Here is a 14,624-nt window from a genome sequence, read left to right on the forward strand (position 1 = left end):
AAGGTACTGAAAAAGTGGGAGAGGGGTTACCACAGGAGGTAAAAATCAATTTGGGAAAAATCAGTTTGCAAATTCTAATACCCATAGAAGCCATAGGAGGAATACATCACATTTCTCTGACCCAACCCATAATAATATCGCCTGGGTCTAAACTCTCTCCTATTTGTTAGTCCAATCTTATTTTGTTTGTTCCCACACCTTCTGCAGCGAAAAGAAGACCCTATAAAAGTAGTTTTCTGCTTACACCTCCAATACTGACCTTTTGTATGCGAAGGTGATGTGGGTATTTTCCAGAAGCTGGAATGCCTGTTTTCCAATTCACAATTAAAAATTAATGTACTTACCCAAGAACTCCAGTCAGAAACCCTTAGCAGGAGGAAAATGAACACTTCACAAACAAATCTCAATTTTCCCCTGGCTTGCCTAGCACATCAGCATCTATGGCACTTAAACCTCCTTCGGTCAAAATGCAAAATTAATTTTACCCATCAGGAGATACACTGAAGAGAAATTGCCATGAGCAGCAAGGTCAGTTAGAACTGTGCTGGTGTACAATGAACGTTTTCAAAGGCAAATAGACAAATCCAGACTTGTTTTCTGTTTAGGTGAAAGCAAGGGAAAATGTCAATGATTCATGTGCTGCTGAGTGACATACCTTCAAGGACAATTTCTGTCTAATGTGTAAGAATAGTCACTTGGAGCCATACAGTGGAACTTGCACCATTACCCAGCTGGGGTTACAGTATGCGTCTGTCTGTTGTAGTTTTACCTGTTTTTTTTTTCAACTTACACAGTTTTGACTGTTTATGAGGTGGATGTTACATTGTACATCTTTTGTATTTATTTAGGTTTATTCTGTTAATTTCTAAAATCTGGACTCTAGTATTGCTAAAAACGAACAGCCCCCAATAAAATAAAAAATCTCCCTTAAGCAATGCTGCATTTTACAGATATAGAAAATACATATCCCTTAAAAAAACCCAGCTGTGTGATTCAATACATTGCATAAACAAGTAACATGGCATCTCAGAGGTCTCTCCTCCCCATTAGCCCTGACACCTCCATTACCCTCCTTCTTTCTCACACCACAAATATCTCCTTTCAGCCTCAATAATCCCTTTGCCTGATACCCCCTACTTCTTCTGTAGAGTTCAACAGAAGTAATTTCATATATCAGTACCTCTTCCATGAGGAAAGCTAAAGCAATTGCACATAATATATCAGAAAATATATCTTTTATTGTAGTACCAATATTTTAGTAATCATTTGAATGAATAAAAATAACATGAAAAGCTTCTACTCCATTTCAGTAGCTATAGTTTATAGTCATAAACATCAGTGTTTTCATAAAAATCAGTGTGGATTCTGAACTTTTGAAGGTACTAAAGACCTGCCTGAATGCCTATATACAGATTATATTAAATTTAAACATTCTTTAAGGAAATTTGCTTCAAATGATGCAAATCTCTTTTCAGGAGTCAGTTGGTTACATGGCCAGTTACATTCATTTTGCATGTGTCACGTGGAAGCCACACCTAAAATAAGTACACCACACTCAGTTTTGACTTGCTCTCAGTTTTAAAAATAAATGGCTTCAAAGCTGCTGTTGCAAGTTGGCATTAAAATGAGACTGAGAGCAATCCAGTATTAGAATTGCATATTGTTCATTACTATACCCAACACAAAGTATCAACAGTTTTGAGTTGCTCTGAAACTCATAGATTTTTTCCTCTCTGTAATTGCCTTGACCAGATACAGAATCTTACTCTCTTGTAATGAAAGCATGAAATATTAACAAAAATATGGATTTTTGAATAAATTCTAAAGGACAGATAAATGTTTTGACAAGATTTTATTGTGAAACATTGGATTTAGAAAAGGTACAAAATGTCAACGGTCAGATGTGTGCCAGTACAGCATTTCAATAATCTATACATGTGGACAGCTGAACAGCTTCACTGCAGAACGTGGATTTGGACAAACTATCTAAAAGGGGACTGCAATATTCACAGGCTTAAAATACATAAATAACTTGAGCCAAAATGGCCATTACTGGTCAATGCTAATCAACATCTGGAAACAGGCTAAAAAGCACAATACATACAACAATCTCCTCTCAGATCCACGTTTAAAGAACATCAGTTTATTATGTCAATAATCTACAGCTCCAGGACACAATTCTCAGGACTGGGATTCAGTTGGCTAGTTAAGAACTTTAAAAAACTCATTTTAAAAATGAGATCATGTAAGAAAATCCACAGGTATTTAATTGGAAATAAACACCAGGAAACCCCTAAAAATTATTTTGACTGGGATTCATAAAGTCAATTAATTCTAACACATTTTTGTGTTTATTTCTTTAAACTATCCTGATTGCAGCTTGAACCGATATCATTAAGTAATCTCAATTCCAATATTTCATTTTGCTATTTTAAAACTCATTTCACTGAATATGGGTCACCATCAAACTGGAAAAAAAATGACCCAAACACTAATTCTGTATTAATAAAAGTCATAAATTTGTATACTAAAAAAATTAGTAACAACCCCAAAGATAGCAGCATTCTCTACCCTAGTTTAATATGTTTAAAGAGGAGCTTTTATAAACTTACAAAGATGATTTTAGGGTATAAAAATACACATATGATATGAAACAAGATAGCTCAAGTTTTTCAGTAGTCTGTTGCTGCTGGAACTCCTCTGAACTATTGAGAAGGTGCTCATAGTTCAGTACCTGGGTGAACAGCCAAGGGTCTAGAGACTTTTGTTCTTTAATTAAAAATGCATAGCTGTTTCTACACCAGCTTGCTGAAATATCGCCAGCTACCCTGTTACCAGTCAGTATCCAGAGCTGACTTAAACCTTTACCCATGAAAGTCTACTTGCTTTTATGCTGATTCATGACTTACCTTCATGAACAGATACCTTGGAGTACACTCAATTATTGTTTAACAGAAATTTCTGAATGTGACTCATGTCCATTAGGAGCAGAGCTAAACTTAAACTGATGTAATTTAGAAAGAAAATCCACCCAGAACATTATAACCCACCCTATGACATCACATCCGTTCCCTTGGTTAATTTCAAGACCATTGGCTACTCTTTTCTCAGTGTGCATCTTCAGTGGGGGATGTGAATGTTGCAAATCATTAAGAACAATCACCATAAGTTACAACCAAGTACATTAAATCAGACAATGGGGAATAAAAGTACTTAAAACTTTGTGTGTATCACTAAATAAGGATGTAACATTGGAGTACAATGTCTGCTATGGAATTAAAATTAGTGCTGTGCCAAATGGGAAAAATGTATAAACAAACCACGAAACTCCAGTGTGGCAAAAAAATATTTTGTTTTTTGTTCAGGACGTGTTTGGCATGAGCAGCACTAATAAAATTCTACACCTCACAGACACAAGCTACAAAGGTTATCTAAAGCCAATGCTCACTGTCCATCAATCAGCTAGCCAGCTCTTAATGCTGCCTTGAGCACTGCACTAGCCACTTTGATCTTTGTTTCAGATTCCTCTGTACACACATTTATATTTACATAAAACATTTATTAAACATGATTTTAAAACATAAAAACCTTATGTACAAAATACCAACATCCCTATAAATAAACAGTTGGAGAAAGGCACTTGCAAGAAAAGTCTACAGTAAATCTTACAAAAACCACACTGCCTCTGTTACTGTACAATAGATAATTTTTCAGTCAGTCCCTATCACAAGAATGTAAAACACTAATTACTTGTTATAACTAAGAATATAACCGTTACAGTTGTATTTACACATACATATATGCCTCTTTTTAGTTCCACTTGAGAGCACCATGATTTCCATTCCAAATTTATATTTTCATACAAAGTAAAAGAACGGTTGCCAGAAACCAGTGTTCAGTGTCACTGCAGATTCATAAACTTTTGGCTGACATCAGTGTAGTTTAAAAGACTCAGCTGCTACTTTGTAAAAAGTACACCTAGTTTGTTATTGCATGTTGTCCTTTCAGAGAGAGCACTGCTATGTTCTCTATGCAATTGTTTAATACTATTGCTGGCAAAAGGTTTCCAATATCAAAAAAATAAAAACATTCTTCAAGCCAGTTGAAGTATTTCATCTGAACAGTAACTAAAAAAAGCTGCATATTAATTATAAAAACATGTAGGAAACATGCCAACTAATCTGGTGTGCAAAAATATTTTTTCCACTACACAGGATTTTAAGGGCTTCACAGAATTACTCAAATGTACATTGAGTAGCAAACCCCACGAAGAATCAGTTCCTCAAGGAGATGTGAGGATACTCCCACTTTTATCAAACTTTTTACCCTTTGACAATGCTGCAACCTGTTTGAGCAGTTCTCTGTTTTTGGCCTGCAATACAGATTAAAAAAGGTATAAGTTACTGAATAGTAGTGTCAGGCACTTTGCATTTATGAACAAATTCTCAAAATGCACATGCTAAGAACATTCACAGAAGGTAATGATCACTTTTCAAAGTACTGTATGTTTTTTATAAGCATATTCTGTCTTCAAAAGAGAAAGTAACCACACCCATATTGCAAAATTTAACATACCCACTATTGCACAGGGTGTCTCTTCAGTCTGTGATTTACCAGGCAAGTAATTCAGGGTTTCTTCCTGATAAAGAATGCTTTAACAAGAGACATCTAGCTACCAATGTGCCAATGTGGAGTCCTTAAATCAGATCTATAGCCCATGACAACTCATAAATTGTTGAAGAACAGATACAAAACACAAACTTTGAGAAAGTATGTGAGGCAAGGCTTTACCTTTCAAAGATAAAAGGGTGAGTTTAACTCATATGGAGACTGTCTGTTGACTGCAGAGCTGCTGTACAATGCATCCAAAGTTAGGCATGGCAATGACCACTCATGAACTTGGTATTACTGTATTGGAGTGAACCATGCTAAGCAAGCAAGCTGAGTGAACAGCCTGAATATACGATTCCATCTGAAGTATTTCCCAAGTATTGATAAGCAATTACGCACCTGCAATTGTTCCACAGTTTCCTTGTGAGCTTTCTCCATACTGTTCATCTTTGTCCTCAAGTTAGACTCTTGGTACTGGAAGTCTGCCTTCAATTCTGTCAACTGAAAAACACATATCCTATGAAGATTCCTTGAACTGCAACAAGATATAACCTTCTAGTCAATATGTGAAGTCTTTAGTGAAGGCTCAGGAATCTCAGAAAACACTGTATTTACTATTGCAGTACTGACAGCTCAGCACTTGAGAAGCAGTTTGAAAAGTCTGTATACCTATTTTATAAGCAGAAAGCAATGGTAGTCATATAACCATACTAGCTGCTCAGGATTTTGTATAAAAAAGGCTAAACCTCAACAAAAAAAATACTCAAATACAAGACTGGTGATTTATAATGTTTGCTGTTCTTCCAGCTGTGAGATACTTATCACAATCTTCAGTTACATGTCTCAGTTATATGGTGTGGTAACACCCAAAGAATCTTCTCTACAAAGACAATAAAAAGGATTCTTTTGTGTCCTTTTATGCTACATTTTGTCCTAAGCAGAAGGATAAGCATATACAATGTATACATTCCATATTTACTAGGAAATGAAGTCTCTTTGCTAGCAAAGATGCCTGCCATAACACCTAATAAAACAGATATTGTTCAAAAAGCAGTCAGTCAAATGGTCAAGTGCAGATATGTTGCTATAATGGTACATAACTCACTGAACACACACTGCTGCTCAAGGTTTGCACCTATAGGGCATCCAGTGCAAACCCACATAGCTCACACCAAATATAAAACAAATTATGGTAGTGTTGCACCACAGTGAAGTATGCAACTAGACAAGCAAACACACTACCTGTGAACATTCAGCAAACTGTGCTCCTCTCCTAATAATGAAATCTCAAGGCCCCATGGCAATGCTGTGGTTTCTCACTACCATTTTGTTTAGAAAGACAAATGAGGCTAGTACTGCAAACAATAAGCACTGATAATGACATGGCTGATACCCTGACTCAGTGATGAATGAGTATTATCCGTAAAGCTGGTGTACTGAGCTGTTTTTGTGGCCATGCTATACAATTCAGAGGTTTTACTTTTGGAGCATTCAAAACTGTTCAAATGCTGTCGCTTCACAAATGTTGAGAAACCACTTTAACAATAATCTCCCACAGGTATGGCTCACGCTTTTCACTCAGTACATGTCTTCAAATTTACCATCTCACAGTACAAAAAACTACAGTATGTTCATTTGTTCTAATTTTTTCAGCTATGCAAACACTGTGTAATGTGTTCAGCTATTCTCCTCCCTGCAGCAGCTGAGAAAGTAAGTGACACTCTGAAAGTGAGGACTTCATGCCTGAAGGAGACTAAGTTTGAAGAACTCTTTAGTCCAATTGTTTTAGCAGTAGGGATATTAAAATCAGTAGATGTTCTCCCTATGGAAACAGCACAAAACAAGTCACTGCAATGGTTATGCAGAAGTAGGTGACATTTCCTTACTGACCACTTTTGTTAGCTTTGCCCAGTAGATTAAAAATAAAAAGAAATAAGTGTATTTCCTACTGACTCGTGACCTTCTCCTGGCTTTATAAGAAAGGGCCTAATGTCCATCCTTTGAAGAAAATACCTAAAAAGAACCCATGATAGACTGTTCAGCTCTTTCACATTAAACACTTAGAGGCTTGAAATAGCAAGTGTTTCCAACACTAGGTGTATTTTAACAGTGACATAAATGGAAATAGGTTCAATATTCTTTACAAAATACAAGTATGTGTAGAAATGAAGATACTGAACTATGACATAAAAGTGGAAGCATTTTCTTTTCAGTATGAATGAGTCTTAACCATCAATGTTAGGTAGACCACCATGCATTCACAATCAAAAATTTACTTGAAAATATACTACATTTGTTTGGAATATAATTCCATAACCTACTCAATCCCGAACAGACATTCTGCAGCCACTGCTACAGTGTCCTAAAAGCCCCTAATTATTCAGATGGCAGAGAAATAAAATAAATGCAAATCAAAGTGTTTATTTCATGTTATATCTCTTTTCTTGTTAGTCATTAGTTTGTTTGAAGGCTGAATCTTCTGTAAAAGTTTTGCTGCAGCCACTTGAGCCTGACAATTTCACTTTTGTTGAATGAGAGCCACTTAATCCAAGCTTTTCTTCTAGTCTCTGACTACCCACAAAGACTTGACAACCCACAGCACACATGCTTACCAATCCTATAAAAACAAACCACTTAATTTCCGTATACAACAAATGTAAATTTGGACATTGACTTATTATGGCTAGAGTTGCTTTAGTTTAAAATTTAATAAAAAATACGTTAAACCCAGAATGGTTACTACTCTTTGCCATGATTTAGTTAAGAGCATGTAAAACACGCAAACCACTGTCTGGCACTTTTTGAGTAACAGGCTAATTTCTGCATGACTGAAGTGAGGTAAGATGAATTACTCTTTGACTTAGAGATAAAATATATTTATGATACAAGAGTCCAAAAGTTTTCCTTTAAATGTTAAGATCTGATTAGCTGCTATATAAAACAATTGTATCTGACTTTTGCTTTATCATATTGTTTTGGCATTTTTAGGAGCCTACAAAACAGAAAACAAAATAATAAAGTTCTTACTAAGCAAGTGTAATTTTTACCTTTTTATCTTTCTCTAAAATAGTCTGATCTCTTTGCTGCAGAAGACGTTTAAGTGACATTACTTCTTCTTTCAGCTGACTTATAAGGACAAAGTTGTCAGTTCCTCCACTGTCTGCAGACTGATTTATAGAGCTACTAAAAATGAAAAACAATAGTTAGTTACAGCATCAAAAGAAAAAGGAAAAACAGTTTAAAAAAAGTTCAAATTCAATAATTAATAATTCCATAAACATCCTTAAGGACTAATGCAAAAAAAGTATGTACCTGACAGAAATGGATGCAACTGGCAAATTACCTTACTAATGGCACACATTACATACACCTGCAGAAATATAATTCAGTATTAGCTTTGAGGGGGACAAATACCTTTTGACTGAAGCAGCCACTTTTAACTTTTATTCTGATCATTTGGCCAGAGACAGAAAAAAGATTCAGTCTCCCACATTAAGGTTCAAAAGAATTCTCTAGATACTGGGTCAGCTTAAAGCAGCAGGTCCTAGATAAAACAATTCCCGATGTGAGGGAACACCATTGTGTTGATAACTGTTACTTTGTACATAAGATTTGTTTATTTTTTCCCCAAACAGCTTAGAAGTAGGAAAATAGTGCTAGCTTTCTGCTAATAAAGTAATTTAATTGACTGACAGCACTCAGATGCCACCCTACAATCCATCTGGCATGACACAAGTTTCACATCCCTCATTCTTCAGACAAACAAAGAACAGCAACTGGCCACAAATCAGTGCTCTCTTTGGTTCAAATGGCTCAGCTTTACAAAAATGTAACTTTACCTATCTCCATTTGATGGCTTGGATTCCAGTTTGGGTTTTTTCTTTGGAGTTTCATTCTGAATAGCTGCAGAGGATTTATGGCTGAAATCAAACAAAATGTAAACCTAAAGCCTCATACTATGCAACTCTCTAATATCACCATTTGGTACATGTAAAAAAACTAACTCATGCTCCTAGGTGGAATGCTAAAGACTAGCCAGAAATGCAAGAAAAAAAGAAATTCTTTAAATGAAAACTGAAAGATAAATTAAAATAAAATTAATAAATAATATCGTATTTACCTCTGTTTCCATAGTCCCTGATCTTGTTCTGGACTCAGATTGCTGATTCTGAAATATGTGAAATGTACTTAGTAACTGATCAAACACACCATTATTTGCAAGCTTATGTGAATGGTATCTGTACTTGAGAAAAATCCTTCCCCCCTTTTTTTTCCTAATGCAGTGAGCAATTATGAATTTTCAGTTGGACACTGAAGTTTCTGACCATGCTTTAGTATGTCAAGATGCTATAAAAGTATTTCTTGGCTAAATATATACATTATTGCAGCTCACAGACGGTAGACCTCAAGACTGATAGCCAAACTTTCCTGCTGTTATCTCCCAATTTTTGTGAACCTTGTCTTGCTGATCTTGGGCTCAGGAAGCTGGTCTAAAGCAGATCTCCTGGGATTCTCATACTGCCATTTGAACCCTGCCTGAAGTGGTGCTCATTTGGTGCCATAAGAGTAAAGTTAAGTTTTGGATCCCTGAAAATAACTGCTTTTCAGGTTGTAATCATATGCTTTCAATCATTTCAAAAGGAACAAATAAAGAACACTGGAATGGTAGAATGCAGAAGATTGCACTGAGTGAAATAGTTCAAAGAATCTGTATTTCTACCTCATTGTCTCTATTGTCTGATCTTAACAATAACTGAAATGGACAGGTAAAAAGAATCATATTAATTGGACCAGAAGTAATGGACCCGTGGCAGTCTACAGAAAGACAAAAAAGATGGGAAACCAGGAACACTGTGATCTGTATCAATATGCATACTGTTATAACTCTTGAGTATATCAGAAACTCTGTTCTGCAGTAAAGAGCTTATTTTTTTATTTAATCCTTACTGCACCTGTGCCAAATGCATTAAATTAGATTTAACTTACTGTAATTCAATTTTCAGCAGAGATTTAAAAGACTGGGAACAGTACAATAAGTCTACGCATGACAAGAATATTTTTTTTCTTTGAACTCCTAAAACGCCAAATCTTACTGTTCTCATTTTTGAAGTGAAAATATGGGCCTTTCTCTTTTACTCATTGCAAATATAATTTCACCTTACTTTTGCTTCTATCTTTACGTCACACTTAGGCAAATTTCAGACAAGATGAAAAATTATAAACACTAGAAAAGTAAAGTTTAGAAATAAAGTGTCTGTGTGTCTGGGATCAGGGTCATTACCATTGCAGACACAGTGTTTACTATCAAACACAAAAAATAAATAGGTCTGAAGTTATGCTGCCACAAATCTATCAGTGAAAAAAAGAATCATGACTACTATCACAGCAGCACAAAATCCCACATGAATTCTGGTGTTTATGACTAAATAAATTTGGTATGTACCTTAAGGTTGGTACAATGTCTATGCCATGGCCAGAGAAAATGTGTTGAGAAAAGTTGCAGAAAATGGGACAAAGCTATGTGAAATGTTGTTAGAGTGACAGTAACTGAACCCTCTGTCTGTATCACAGCCACTCCCAAACTGCCTACTCCAGCAAGACTTGGTGATTAAAACTAGCAAAGAGGTATGAACTGGTCCTACACTGAAGGTAATCCCACACTGCTGTTTCTGCTTCTCCTCCTAATTGTGAGTATTTATACACAAATAAGTCAGGGTGAAACAAGTCAGGATGAGGATTCTCACTGCTAACACACGTTTGGCAAATGCAGCTACCATACAGCAGTTGCTGTGTAGAAACCCAAATAGAAATTTACCCTCAAGTAAATTGCTTCTGTAGCCATTCCATGAGCCTCTTTCCTAGACTTGTTACCATATTTAACACCAATTAGTCTGACAATCACCAAGAATTCCTTTTTTTTTTTTTTTACGAACCACCTTCATTTAAACTCTAAGAATCCAAGGATTTTGACAGACCATGAAGAACAATGCTCTGCTACTGCTTTTGACACCATATCTTAAATAGCTTTTCTTACCATCTTACTAGTATAAACAGAACACAGAAAATGAAGAGCTACATTTCAATTTTTGAAATACTTACTTATGATGACTGCTGCTGTGACGATGATGATGGTGGTGATGGTGGTGGTGTTTTGAATGATGCTGGTCTTTCTCAGTAAGAGATGAGGATGAGGAGTTGGAATGTGAAGATCCCAGGCTCTTCCTCTGTTCTTTTGTCTTCTGTAACACTCTCTTGTAGGACAGCGTACAGAGCCAACACAACAACTTTCCATCAACCTTTTGAGAAATAATTCACGTTTTATTTCCAAGTACATTGCACTAGAGAGATGTACTCAATATTTGCAAGGAGATTTTGTTTCACTTCATCCATTATCTTTGGGAAAAAAAGACATCTTTGGTATGAAACATTGCTATTGTATCTCCCATATATGCAAGTTTCACTTTACTAAAAGAATCTTATTCCACTTGTCATCAAAGTTATGCTACAAAAGGTCCTAGCAATTTCTGGACCTGCTCTACATTGCAGAAATAACACTAACTTTTTAAAAGGATGAATGTTTTTTAGTATAGACAACATGTGCCCTCTTTCAACCTATCATACTGCAGGCAGAATCAAGATGTCCAGCCAACGTGTTACTTGTACCAAGTAAATTCTTCTGTAAAAACAGCATTATTCTTGGGTTCAGTCAAGAGGCTTTTGAGGTAATTTTCTCAGCACCTTCTGGAATGAGAAAGTGGCACTCACCAAAGCTATTTAACAGAACAGAACAGAAAGGAACAGAACAGAAAACAAAGGGCTACTCCAAGCAGTCTACCTCTCTGGTGCTCCACTTAAAAGCAAGGCAGGCAAATAAGAAGAGGTAAAGTGACAGACTGAAATTATGAACATACATGAGGTCAAATGGATAAGAAAACAGAAGTAAAATGAATATCAAAACACAAGAACTGATGAGCTGCTTAACTTCTGTTCCCCAGCTACAACTGTCTGCTAACTCTTTTTTTTTTTGAGTGATTTAATTAAAAAGTTAGCTCAGTAGCTAAAATAACAATTGCAAGTTACAAAATCTAATTCAAATATTGTAAAGCACAGATGAGCAACTTTAATCTAGTATTAGAGAACTTAAGATACATTCCTGTTAATCTTTCTCTTCTGAAGGAGGAACATTATTGTCAGCCTAAACCATGTGAGATGTGGAACAAAGCCTACCTTCCTTCTCCCCTCCTCTTTTCGATCAAAAGCACATTGCTGTTTGCACTGCTCACAGGTCTGAGGCGGGCCATACTTCTTCTCCGAGTTGGTGCAACGCTGGCATTTGGTGCCAATAAATGCTGCTATAATGTTACAATACTGACAAGGCTTGGGCTGAAAAACAAAAAAAGTTGAACTGAAGTCAATACACCTGTATTTTCAGTAATGAACACGGGTATTTAAATTTGCACAATGATGCTTCAGAACTAGTAAGGCTTCAAATACTCTACCTTAAAGAACCTTTTTCCTACCATTTTTATCTTCAGTACTAAACTTTTCCTCTAAGATGATGCTTCTTCAGGGGTTAAAACCAGCCTGGACTTTCCATGAAAACCCAGATACAATAAAAGAAACCCACACATCTATCTGGTCACTAATCTCTACACCTACAGCTTTGTATTTTTTAAAATATGTTGACATTTTCTCTCAGTTTTACTACACTACTTAAGAAATTACTTAGACAACTTTAACAGAAGAGTAACCAAGTGTTTTTTTTCAAACCGGAAATTTCTGATGGCATCCCTTTCCTTTACACAGCTCAGGGATTCAATAACCCTACAGTTCCAAGATTAGTATCCTAATCCCTGCAACTCTGCAGGAAACTTAAAAAACAAAACAAACAAAAAAGCCCCACCTCCAAACAAAAAAAAAAAAACAAGTTCAGATCTATTGGATCTGAACTATCAGGTCACACTATCGACTTTTATATCATATGCTAAACTAGCCTAATACAGAGCTGAAAAATAAAATTGCTGTCAGTTTTCATAGGTTAGAACTGGCTGATTATCTTCAGTGCAGTTCTGTTTTTTTGATGAACTACTGATAAAATCGTTGCTGGATCTGTCCTGCAACTCATTTTGCTGCATTTTAAGCTTTTGAAAGCATTTCTTTGTTCCGTTTATATACACATTCACAAAGTGCCTGACTACATGCCAACAGATACTATGTTTCTCAAATAATATGGCTTATGTCAAGTATAGGGAAGTTATGCCTTTTTGTTGCACAACAAGATTATCTTGATACCTCCTAAAAACTTGTATCTGCAGGGTGGCTCAGATACAATGTGTGCATTCACATAATAGAAAAATTCATTTTTCCAACAGAACTGAAGCTAAAATTCAATATGAGAAAATGCAAAGTAACATGAATGCAGAAAAATACTCAAAATCTTTTGTACTTATTAGCTTAACATGATTAACATGCATTTTTTAAGACTTATATAAAGTATGTAGCATTACTAGATTTTCTCATTTACCACTTGTTAGGAACAATGAAGGCTAATGGTCTTCCTGCCATGAAGTGTGTGCTTATGAGAATATGCAGGGAATAACTTAATGTGAGTGGCATGAAATAACATTGCTTTGTTACAAATAGCTACACTGAAATTATTCTTAACTATTAAACTATACGTAACCCAAATAAATTTCAATTTGGGAAAAGCAATGGTAACCCACAGAGGAAATCAAGAGATGTCAGTTTTTTCAATTACCTTTCTGGACAGCAATCTCTAGTGTGGGTTTCTTTTTTGTTTTTTGTGTTGTTTTTTTTTCTCAAAAGAAAATAAGAAGATTAGTTTCAAGAGAACTTTGTTTTCAGTTTGAAGCACAAACGAGCTCAGCTTCAGCATTTAGAAACAAGTAACTACTCACCGTTCCGAACTGCTTCACGTTTTGGGCACATTTCTTGCATATTGTGTTGGTTTTGCTAAAGAGATAAAATGGCACAACATTGAATTAGGTGACAAACGTGCACTTTGACATCCTTCCCCACGCAATTACTTGCAAACAGAATCAGAGAAGAGCTGGGTTGCACGGGAGCTCCAGCCCAATCCCCCTGCCAAGGCAGAGCCACCCAGAGCAGGTGACACAGAACGAGTCCAGGCGGATCCTGAGTGTCTCCAGAGAGGGAGACCCCACAACCGCCGTGCAAATAAGTTCTTCCTCACGGGGAGGTGAAACTTCCTGTGTTTTAGTTTATGGCCACGGCTCCTTGTCCTGTCGCTGGGCAGGAAAAGAGCCGGGCACCATCCTCCTGGCACCGGCCCCGGCGATATTTATAGGCATTGATGAGCTCCCCTCAGCCCGCTCCGCTCCGGCCCCGCCAGGCCCAGCTCCTGCGAACGCGCAGCCCCGAGCAGCCGCGCCGGCCGTACCTCTCCTGCTGGAACTCGGAGCGGCAGTAGGTGCACTTCACGATGGGGTGGGCGATGCGGCACTCCTGCGGGGAAGCGCCGCGTTACTGCCCGGCCGAGCCCCGGCCCGCGCTCCGCCCCCGCCCGCCGCCCCGCCAGCAGCCCCGGCCCGCCGCCGCCGCACCTTGCACAGCTGCTGGCCCTGCGAGAGCTCCTCGAACGGGTACCGCTGGTTGCACTTGGTGCACGCATAAAGCGCCGGGGCGGCCGCCGCGCCCGCCGCCGCCATCCGGCGGGGCGGACACGGGCGGGCCGAGGGAGGGGAATGGGGAGGTGCCGCCGGGGCGAGGGACGGAGCGGCCGCCGGGGCCGCCGAGGAGGAGCCGCCGCCGCCGCCCCGTCGCGGTGCCGCTGCCGCCGGTGCCGCCCTGGGCCCCGCGCTCCGCCCGCCCGCCCGCGTCCCCCTTGTGTCGGCGGCGTCACCCCGCGCGCGCCCCCCGCCCTTCCCTCCTTCCCTCCCTCCTTCCCTCCTCCCCGGGCCCGGGCTCGCGCTGCGCCCGCGCAGCCAATCGCCGCCCCGCGCCAAACCTGCCTTCGAACGCCGCCGCCCAAT

At 38.1% G+C, this 14,624-nt stretch overlaps 1 protein-coding gene across 4 annotated transcripts; it reads right to left on the reverse strand.

Annotated features, from left to right (window-relative positions):
- Positions 1-1,218: 1,218 nt before the first annotated feature.
- Positions 1,219-14,465, reverse strand: FAM76B (family with sequence similarity 76 member B). 4 transcript variants are annotated; one of them, XM_056497008.1, is made up of 10 exons: positions 14,196-14,465; positions 14,033-14,097; positions 13,530-13,584; positions 11,839-11,994; positions 10,711-10,907; positions 8,732-8,779; positions 8,451-8,531; positions 7,659-7,791; positions 5,011-5,112; positions 1,219-4,372 (listed from the first exon to the last, which is right to left on the reverse strand). In XM_056497008.1, the coding sequence occupies exons 1-10, from the start codon at positions 14,298-14,300 to the stop codon at positions 4,283-4,285; spliced, it is 1,032 nt and encodes a 343-aa protein (XP_056352983.1). In that variant the 5' UTR covers positions 14,301-14,465; the 3' UTR covers positions 1,219-4,282. The 4 variants fall into 4 exon arrangements, with proteins under 4 accessions (XP_056352983.1, XP_056352973.1, XP_056353002.1 ...); XM_056496998.1 differs by having other exon boundaries at positions 7,659-7,794; positions 14,196-14,464; XM_056497027.1 differs by lacking the exon at positions 8,451-8,531 and having other exon boundaries at positions 14,196-14,464.
- Between the last annotated feature and the right edge of the window lie 159 nt (positions 14,466-14,624).

This window comes from Oenanthe melanoleuca, chromosome 1 (assembly GCF_029582105.1).
Source record: "Oenanthe melanoleuca isolate GR-GAL-2019-014 chromosome 1, OMel1.0, whole genome shotgun sequence".
Classification (NCBI taxonomy): Eukaryota; Metazoa; Chordata; class Aves; order Passeriformes; family Muscicapidae; genus Oenanthe; species Oenanthe melanoleuca.

Excerpts from the sequence above, each read along its gene's own strand:
- FAM76B (XM_056496998.1), bottom strand. The coding sequence starts at position 14,300 with ATGGCGGCGGCGGGCGCGGCGGCCGCCCCGGCGCTTTATGCGTGCACC. Across the intron at positions 8,780-10,710 it reads CACAGCAGCAGTCATCATAA|AATCAGCAATCTGAGTCCAG; the intron begins GTAAGTATTTCA and ends CACATATTTCAG. Across the intron at positions 7,795-8,450 it reads AAGCCATCAAATGGAGATAG|TAGCTCTATAAATCAGTCTG; the intron begins GTAAAGTTACAT and ends TTTCATTTTTAG.